The sequence below is a fragment of the Marmota monax genome, unplaced genomic scaffold (genome assembly GCF_021218885.2).
Source record: "Marmota monax isolate L192 unplaced genomic scaffold, Marmota_monax_Labrador192_F-V1.1 WCK01_AAM20220418_F8-fsc00038, whole genome shotgun sequence".
Taxonomy (NCBI): domain Eukaryota; kingdom Metazoa; phylum Chordata; class Mammalia; order Rodentia; family Sciuridae; genus Marmota; species Marmota monax.
This window is the reverse complement of record NW_026692498.1, coordinates 446,188-455,460: the sequence shown is the minus strand read 5'-3', so window position 1 is coordinate 455,460 and position 9,273 is coordinate 446,188. Positions and strand designations below refer to the sequence as shown.

Below are 9,273 nucleotides of genomic sequence, written 5' to 3'. Positions count from 1 at the left end.
GCTAGGCTGACGGACGGACCAGGGCGGTGGGGAGGGCGGGGCGAGCGCAGGCCTGTCTCAGTCCCGCCGCCCGCGCCCGGCGCCCGCAGCCTAAGCCGCACCCGCCGCGGACGGAGCCCATGCGCGGGCCCAGCTGGCGCCCGCCCGCGCCCCCGCCCCGCCCCGGCCCCAGCCCCGACCCCCGGGGCAGTTGCGCCAGTGAGCGGTGAGTGCGGCGTGGGCTCAGGTGGGCGCGGGTGGTGGGTGCGGACGGCGGGCGCCTAGGGTCCGCGGCCCTTGCTCGGTCCAGGCCGCCCTGGGGCCGCGCGCTGCGCCAGGCGCCGCCCGGCCCACGGGAACGCCGCGCCTGTAGCCATCTCGAGCGGGCCCCGGGGCCGAAGGGACATCCCCCGGGCCTTGGCCCCAGACCCGCTGTCCCACTGTCCTGGTGCTTCCCTTGGGTCTATTCCCCCAATCGCTGGCTTCTCAGAACCCCTGCCCTTTTTCTTGGGACCCTCCTGGCGGAAGGACCCCGGTTCTTGTTGTAGGATTGCGCCCAATCCTGGTGGGCCCTTCCACGGCCGCTGGGCAGCATCTGGCATGCAGTAGGCGCTCAGTAAATACTTGTCGGATGCACCAACATGCCGCGGGCCGGAGGAGCCCGTTGTCGGCTGGCACTGACCTGCCTGGGCACGCTGCGGCCAGCCGTGGCAGGACCTGTTCTAGGGGGTGGCCTCAGCCCTCAGGCGCCTCCAGTTTAGCTTTCTGCCTACCCAGCAACTTCTAATTTGGGTGCGTGGTTGGGAGAAGCTCTCAGCTGTCAGCCCTGCCTTGGGGACCTGCTCCCGGCTTCCTCACTCGGCCATTTAGGGTGTTGGGGGAGAGGCAGGAGCTCTTTCATCCCTGCTGGAGGTGCCACATTCCAGGGGTTGGGCCATTGACCTGGCTGCCCCTGCCTGCTGGGTACTGGGGGTCCTATCCCTTCAGATGCCCCTCCCAACAGCTTCATGTAGCCTGGGCCTGGCTGAGCATGGTCCTCCTTGGCAGGTGGGGCAGGAGCTCCTGCAGTGCCTGGAGTGGCAGCCCCTGAGGAGCAATGACGGAGTATAAGCTTGTGGTGGTGGGCGCTGGAGGCGTGGGGAAAAGTGCGCTGACCATCCAGCTGATCCAGAACCACTTTGTGGACGAGTACGACCCCACCATAGAGGTGAGCCCGGATCACTCAGCTGGGCCTGGCAGCAGCCATGGGCAAACCCAGGACAGGCCCTGAGCAGCTAAGTTTGGACACAGCCAGGACTGGGCCGGCTCTAGGCCCCAGCCCTGCAGGTGGCATGGGCCTGTCTCCCAGCTGCTGCAGCCTTGGTACCAGGGGCACGAGAGGTGCAAAGGAGGGGCTGACCCTGCAAACTCCAGGCCAGCAGGAGTGCAGGTCCCTGAGCCTCATCCTCCCGCAGGACTCCTACCGGAAACAAGTGGTCATTGATGGGGAGACATGCCTGCTGGACATCTTGGACACAGCGGGCCAGGAAGAATACAGTGCCATGCGGGACCAGTACATGCGCACTGGGGAGGGCTTCCTCTGTGTGTTTGCCATCAACAACACCAAGTCCTTTGAGGACATCCATCAGTATAGGTAAGCCACCTGTGGCCAGCCCAGGAGCCCATGGCATGGGTGGGGCAGGGAGGCTCTCTGTATCCAGACAGGGTCTCCTGCCCTCTGTATGTCCTGGATGCAGCCACGTTTGTATCCCACCCACTGGCTCACACCTAACCTCTCTCAGGGAGCAGATTAAGCGGGTGAAGGACTCGGATGATGTGCCCATGGTGCTGGTGGGGAACAAATGTGACCTGGCCGCGCGTACCGTGGAGTCTCGGCAGGCCCAGGATCTTGCCCGAAGCTATGGCATTCCCTACATTGAGACATCAGCCAAGACCCGGCAGGTGAGCAGCTCCCCACCTTGTAGCTAGCCAGGGACTTGCCCCGCTCGGCCCCAGCCAGGGAACAGTGCTTATTGCCCCTCTCCCTCAACACAGGGCAGCCGCTCTGGCTTTGGCTCCAGCTCCGGGACCCTCTGGGACCCCCGGGACCCATGTGACCCAGCGGCCCCCACGCTGTAAGTCTCCCCAGACGGCAGGGCAGTGAGGGAGGAGAGGGGTAGGGTCTGGGCTCATGCCCTGCAGTCCTGGGCTGACACAGCTTCAGGGGAGGTGGAGGTCCATGGAGAGAGCTGCCCTGAGCCAGGCCAGAGCGGTGACCCTGGGGCCCAGTTCCTTCTGTCCCAAGAGCACCCAATGGTCACCTGTTAGTCCTGAGTCCTGAGTGAGGCTACTGGGGACATTGGCCATAGCTCAGATAAGAATTGGGTTAGGGTGTTCAAGCCTCGAGCCAGATTGGGGATGTAGGAGGGTCCTGGGCCACTCTGAGCTTTGGGGACTATTTAAAAGTGAAGCCTTGTGGCTTCTAGGTGAACAGGGCCTAACTCTGTATGGCTTGGAGGACTGAGGAAGCGGACAGTGAATCTTGGACTGGGATGCTGTTTGAGGTCAAGGCAGGAAGTCCCTTACCTAAGCAGGCGTCTCTGGTTCTCCTTCCAGCCAAGTCCCCAGGCAGACCCTCCCCCAGTCCCTCTGTTTCCAGGGTCTCAGGTCTCCTCCTGGCCAGGCCCCCAGATAGCCCCCACCCAGTCCCTCTTTTCCCCAGGGTCTCAGGTTTCCTCCCGGCCAGCTCCCCAGGCAGGGTCCCCACCAAGTCCTTCTTTTCCCCGGGGTCTCAGGTCTCCTCCTGGCCAGGCCCCCTGGCCCCTGATCTAGTCCCTCTATTCCCAGGGTGTGGAGGATGCCTTCTACACGCTGGTGCGGGAGATTCGGCAGCACAAACTGCGGAAGCTGAACCCACCCGATGAGAGTGGCCCTGGCTGTATGAGCTGCAAGTGTGTGCTGTCCTGAGGCCAGGTGAGGCAGGGCCAGGCGAGCTCCTGGGGTGCTGCCCGCATCCACTATGATGGCCCCGGGCTCCCCGATCCTGCCAGTCCCCCTGCCTAGGGCGTCCTTTGTGCCCCGCCCGGCCCAAGCTCAGGATGAGGAGGTGCCGGATGCGGGGAGGAGGTGCAGACGGAAGGAGGAAGGAGGAAGGAAGGAAGGAAGTGCTGCTGGCACCCAGCCAGCCCAGGGATGGTGGACAGAGGTGACCGAAGACCCTTCCATGGACATTTTGCAGACTGTCGTGGACTGTCCTGAATGCCACCGGTACCCCAGTGTCCAAGTCCCCTCCTAGTCTCTCCAGGCCCCGCTGGGCACAGGTTGATCACAGTAAATTATTTGGTGGTCTTGACTCTGGCGTCTGGCTGAGGGCAGGAGGCTGCTGTGCTTGACCTCGTGTAAGGATGTGGGCACTTGGTTCTGTCCAGTTCAGCCTTGCTGTTGTCTGTGATAGTCTGTGAGGGAAGCTGGTGGAGGCTACCAGCAGCCTGGGACTTGGTTTCTGTCCTCTGCCTGCCCTCTATGTCTGCCTCCTGCAGAGAACTCTGGGCACCATGGGACCTGGGGATCTTCACTAAAGGCACTCTGTGGTCCTTTAACTAACAGGGGGTCCTTGAGGTCAGTGGGGCATCTCCATGCCCAGAGTGGAGGCCTTGGTAGGGAACTCTGAGTCTAGTCTTACTTGGGAACTTACTCTAAGTCAGTTTTCCCAAGTTTTTGGGTCCTTGAAACATAGCTACTGAGGACAGCTGTGGATTAAGGGACCTGGCACCATGGCCCCTACCTGCACAGCATCCTGCAGTCCTGTGACTTGGGACAGTGGTTCTCAGATTCTGAAAACCATGTCCTAGTGCTGTCTGCACAGCCTCAGGCCTCTGCCTCCTTTGGGAGCTGCCCCATCTTGGGCTCTTGCCCTCACTCTGAAGTGGACAGTTCTTCTCTAGCCACTTATGGTCACCACTGTGGCCTGGAGGGACACCTGAAGATCGAGGTAGCCACACACTGCTCCAGGAGGACTTGCCCTTCCTTGGACTGTGTCCTAGCCATGGTCATGGTCATGGGAGTTCTGTCCTCTGTGTCCCCCTTCTGGCTGCTGCTGGGGGCCCAGAGTGGCCCTGGTGTCCCTCCCAGCGCCTGGGTTGAGGCTGGTTGGGCCCTTGGGGGTCTTGGGGTCTGGGTGTGTGAGGGTTTCTACCCAGGGGAGTGGGATGCAAGCCTGCAACTGGTGGTAGGCAGTGAGACCCTACACTCGCCTTCCCCTCCCTCCGTCTGGCCTCCTTGTCCAGGTGGAGTGAGGCCCTAGGCCCAAGGTGGTGTCTGGGGCTTCAGGGCAGCTTGCCAGGTGCTGCCTGGTTCCTTCACTATGGTCCCAGGTTGGATGAGGACACCGTGTGGGGGACGTCTTTTGCCCCTTCTTTGGGTCCTCGGTATGCTGGGCAGGGCCTGCTTACAGGGCCCCAGTGGGCTTGTAGGGCCTATGCGTTGGTTCTGGGGGTGGACAGGGCAGATGTTGGAACTAAGGGTGTGGGAACCGTGAGCCTGAAGCTAAGGTCTGTGGGGAGCATCCGGAGTAGCTGTCTTTGTGAGGGAAGCTGGGGGTAGAGGCTGCTCTCAAAGATGACACTCAGTACTAGCCTGTCCTGCCTGGGGATACCTGACACTGAGCCTAGGCCACCAGAGAGGCCCCTGGCCTTGGCCTCTGTGGAAAGCCCCTTGTGCTGCTGGTCCTCGGCTCAGGGACAGCTGCCCTGGGGGAGCCTGAGAGAAGACCAGTGGGATTGCCCCCATTGTTTCCTGGCATTGAGCTGGTAGCTGGGGAGGATCTTGATGCTAAGGATGACGGCAGGGGCCTGGTTGCCCTGGAGTCAGGGACACTGACTCCAGACCCAGATCTGCTTCTCCACTGAGCTCCTCTGACCCTTGCAGGGCCAGGCCCTAGGGACCTGGGTCCTGGAGTCCTGTGGTCCCGGGGTACCTGTGCTGGTCAGACACAGGATATCTGAGTACGGAGGTGGGAGTACTCAGGACCTGGGACTGTTGGGTGGCTCACGCTGCTCTGGGCTTGCCGCGGGATTCGGGTTGGTGCAGGGCTCCCTGCTTCCCACCTTCACCACAGAACTATTGGCTGGGCTTCTGCCCTGATTCAGAACTCTTCAGGATTGCCCTGACCACCTGCCTCCTAACATGGGGTCTCGCCCCATGAAGGTGAGCACCGTGGGCTCTGAGTCCCTCTGCCCTACAGGGCCATCTACTCCATGCCAAGAGTCTGTCTGTCTGAGCTCTGGCTCTGCCTCTGGGCCTGGGGATGCTGTCTCTGCCCCCTGCCCACATCTTGTCTGAGCTTGGGATGGTGTCCATGTGCTGGGCTGGCTGACCCCCTGAGAGGGTGCTTTGGAGCAGGTGGGGCCAGTGCTGCTCCCTGGGGGTCCGTGGCTCCTGTGCCTATCAGGCCTCTGAGGGTGAGATGACACCTCTCCTGCCCCCAAGGTCAGGCCCTGCCACAAGGCCCAGTCCACCTGATTTCTGCAGACTTCCTGGAGCAGAGGAGGAGTGGGCCAGGGTCAGGGCATGGACCTGGCACTCCACATCTGGCAGGGAACCTGGGGCAGGAGCCCCCCAGGGGGGCAGGTCATAGTCCCCTTTGTTCTTCCTAGCTGTGCTGCTGAGCACCGGGTCCAGTCCCACACTGCTGTGTCCTGCAGAAGCTTTGCAGGCTGTCCAGGGGTGGCTTCAGGAGGCCTTTAAGGTGTAGGGATGGACATTGGGCTGGAGGGTCTCTGGGAGGGGTCAGTGCCCATAACCTGTTCATGACCCAGGCCCCTCCTATTGGGTGGCTGGTGGGTCCTGCCACGTTCATCCCTGGGGTCCAGTTGTGTACAGGCCGGGGACAGGAGCCCTGGCCAAGGAAGCACTCTCATATGGGCCTTTTTCCTATGTGGCGTGTGAAGTGGGGTCAGTATTTGGGACAATCCCCAGTGGCCTTCCCAGCCCACCTCATCTGGCCTGGCCCTCCTTCCATGACTGGCTCATCAGGGCTGGAGTGGTAGGCCATGGGGTTGGTGTGACTGCTGCCCTCAGGCTGGCTAGGGTCTGTCCTGAATGACCCCTGGGGTCCTGTCGTCCTGCAGGCTGACTCATCTGCACCTCCAGGGCCACATGCCTGGCTGCGGCCTCACCCTGGCTCTTCAGCAAGCCAGTGGCCTAGAATCTCAGGGTGGCCTGAGGGTCACAGGGATAGCAGGCATTGGAGGACTGCCTGTCCAGGCTGGGGCCAGTGGCCTGAGTGCAGCCCCAGAGCTCAGCCTTTAGGGTCTCCTACAGCAACCCCTCATGGGTGGACCCCTCTCAGTGGTGACATGACTCCCTGAAGCAGCAGCTCACGGGGCTGGGCTTCCCTGGCTCTCCCAGGCCTGGCCCGTCTGCCCAGCACAGACCCCCGCGGCTCCCGGGGTAGGGTCCCCAGCCTGGGTCCCTGCCCATCCTGACCAGTTGCTGAAGCACGGAAGGACCCCTTGACAGTGGGCATCCCTCCTTGTCCTGACAGCCCCCCTGGGTTGGCCTGAGAACTCCCCATTTGGGTCCCTCTGTAGACGCCTCCCCAGAGGGTCAGGGCCCTGGTCCCCAGGCCTCAGTCCCTTCCAGGTGTGGGAGAGGGAAACCCAACTCCTGTGTCCCCACGGACTGATGCCCCAGGAGAGGCCCTGGCTGGGACTGGCTCCTCATGGGCCCCAGGGAGGCCTGGCCTCCCTCTCCCCCGCCCCACAGGGCCCAGGGCCATGAGGAGGTGAGGGGCCTGTCCACTCAGGTGCTGCTTCAGCCTTAGGAGCCCTCTCCTTCCCTGTGCTGATGACGCCTCAGCAGGGGCGGAAGCCCCCAGACCCCAACACGCAGCCTGCTCCCAGGGCTGGAGCGTGCTGCTGGAAGCTCCCAGGGCTTCCCCTGGCCCACCTGGCACCCACTGGGCACCCTTAGCTTTTGGGGAGATGAGGGGTACCCAGCCAGGCCCTGGCTGGACTCACTGGCCAGCTGTGTCCTGGGCCAGGTTCCAGAAGGGCAGGGCTGTCTTGTAGGCAAGGGCCATGGGAGGACTTTGAGGAGCTCATTTGGGACCTGTGTGGCTAGTGGGGGGTCAGTATGGTGATGGGGTACACAGTGGCTTCCTGGGCTCAGGGTCAGGTAAAGGGTGATTCCTGAGGCCATGCTGTCATCTGGGCTGACAGCAGGTGGGAAGGGCAGCTGGGCAGAAGAGCCAGCAGGAGGTGAGGACTGCCCCTGAGGATGAGCCCAAGGGCCCCTCCTGATGTGGACATAGGTGTCTGAGGCGTGGGGGTCTTCGGCCAGCCCTGGGATCCTGTGGAGCCCCCTGCAAGGGACAGTCCTGAGGTGCAGAGCGAGTCTGGAGGGAAGGGACTGTGGCTTCACCAGCCACTATGTCAGCCACTGTGATGACACCTGGCCTCTTGTGCGAGGCCCTGTGGGCAGCTGTCCACTCACCATGCAAGGCATGCTGCTCACTGGTCCACGGCTGGACCGGTGCCCAAAGGCATCTTCTTCATCAAGGACCATCTGTAGGCAGTGGCCACCTGGCTTAGGCCCAGGCAATGACTCCCACTTGCAGCAGCCAGTCACCTTCCAGGAAGTTGCCTAAGGGGACTGAGGCCCTCTGGAGAAGGGCCAGAAACCCTGGGGACTGGGAGTGCAGCCTCGGCTCCCTTCTCTGGCACTTCCAGGGCCCTGTGGCCAGTGGGCCTCTGGGTGCTTAAGGAGCTCCTGGAAAGACAGCTCACGTCCAGGCTTCTGGGACTGGCAGGGTCCCAGAGGTGAGGAGGCTGTGGTTCCAGGCTGTGGTCCCAGGACACTCGGGTTTCTTCTACAGGATCTGGGACTGGGGTCCTGGATGGACCTACGGATGGACTGGCCAGGGTCCTGGATGGCCTACGGGCTGCCTGAGACCTTGCTAGAAGGGATTCCCTGAACATGCAGGGGGAGCAGCCAGCCTGGGAGCTGCCCCCCAGTCTCCTGCTGTTCTCCAGGGTCTTGACACATGGACACTTCTTTCCCTGTAAGCTTCTGAGTACAGACATGCACCTCTGGGACCCAGACTTGCCTTAGGACAGCTGTCAGGCACCTCAGCAGCCTGAACACTCCTGGATGGCAAGCGTCCTGCAGCAGACCAAGCTGTGGGGCTCTGGAGCCGCCCCCACAGGGAGCTGTCAGGTCCTGGTGAGACCAGGGGCTGAGACCTCTGCCCTTTTTTATCCCGGCCCTAGATTGCAGCTGGCTCCTTGCTAGTCTTCTGTAGCAGCAGTGAGCTGGAGTCCTAGCTGGGTTGTCCTGGTTGGTCATGAATGCTGACCATTAAAGAAGCAGTGGCACCCAGCAGTACACCAGCAGCTGTGATCATGCAGTGTGGCCTCCGGGTGCCAGGCAGTACTGCGGGGTCGCCCTGGCTGCCACCTTGGAGCAGGGAGGTGCTGTCTGAGCTCAGATGGCCTTTGGCAGACCCTGACGGTGAAACCCAGTCAGGGCTAGGTGGTGAAAGTAAGTGCCCAGCTCCTCAGGACCCTTGGGCTTCTTCCACATTTGGGGGTATAACGCAGCCTTTTCAGGTGTGCAGGTGGATGGGTTGAGGTTCTTTGGTTTGCACACATGAGGTTTCAGTCTCTGGGATGGACGTTCATGGACTTGAACTAATGACTCGTCCTTCCCATCACGTGGTAGGCACGTTTGGTGTTCCAAGAAACTACCCGATGGCCTTCCACCCTAGATGGACTGAGCTCAGGCAGGAGCGTCCCTCAGGCCCATCCCACTGAAGCATGCCCCCCACCCCGTTAAAGGCACAGACACACTGGGGTCCTAACCTGAGGAGGGTGCAGGGCTGTGTGTGGCATTTCCCCTGATTCTCAGCCTTCACATGCTAGGTGTCCAGCCAGAGGGACCCTATCTGACCACACCTGTGACAGGTTCCTGGTAGACTCGGAGAGATATCTATGGAGAGAACGATATTTCCTGAAACAGGCCCAGGGTGACTCTGAGGAATACAAGTTAGAGGCCAGCCTTAACTGGAACATGAGGCCTTGGAAGATCACAGCCCTTGGATCCTCAGGAGAGGTTAGGTCCACCCAGAACTGAGCCTCGTCTCCCCAAGTACAGTGGACACAGTCTCTGTCCTCCCTTCAGCAGCCAGGAGGCATCCCCACCCGAGCCCAGGTGGCCCCAGCCCTGGCTTAGCTCCTTTCCCAGTGAGGGGTGGCAGGAACTGAGGGCTGGGCTGTGACCTGCAGGAGTGATCAGTGCTAGGCCACAGGAAGTGGC

The 9,273-nt window shown here is 61.9% G+C and overlaps 1 protein-coding gene across 2 annotated transcripts; it reads left to right on the top strand.

The window, feature by feature from the left end:
* Nucleotides 1–97: 97 nt before the first annotated feature.
* On the top strand, nucleotides 98–3,310 carry Hras (HRas proto-oncogene, GTPase). 2 transcript variants are annotated; one of them, XM_046444785.2, is made up of 6 exons: nucleotides 98–205; nucleotides 1,027–1,186; nucleotides 1,434–1,612; nucleotides 1,761–1,920; nucleotides 2,014–2,093; nucleotides 2,806–3,310. In XM_046444785.2, exons 2-6 carry the CDS (start codon nucleotides 1,076–1,078, stop codon nucleotides 2,867–2,869), a joined length of 594 nt encoding a protein of 197 aa, XP_046300741.1. In that variant the 5' UTR covers nucleotides 98–205; nucleotides 1,027–1,075; the 3' UTR covers nucleotides 2,870–3,310. The 2 variants fall into 2 exon arrangements, with proteins under 2 accessions (XP_046300741.1, XP_046300742.1); XM_046444786.2 differs by lacking the exon at nucleotides 2,014–2,093.
* Nucleotides 3,311–9,273: the final 5,963 nt, after the last annotated feature.

Bases quoted from the DNA above. Each gene is read 5' to 3' on its own strand.
- Hras (XM_046444785.2), top strand. From the start codon at position 1,076: ATGACGGAGTATAAGCTTGTGGTGGTGGGCGCTGGAGGCGTGGGGAAA. The intron at 1,187-1,433 runs GTGAGCCCGGAT...ATCCTCCCGCAG, and splicing joins AGTACGACCCCACCATAGAG to GACTCCTACCGGAAACAAGT. The intron at 1,613-1,760 runs GTAAGCCACCTG...AACCTCTCTCAG, and splicing joins GAGGACATCCATCAGTATAG to GGAGCAGATTAAGCGGGTGA.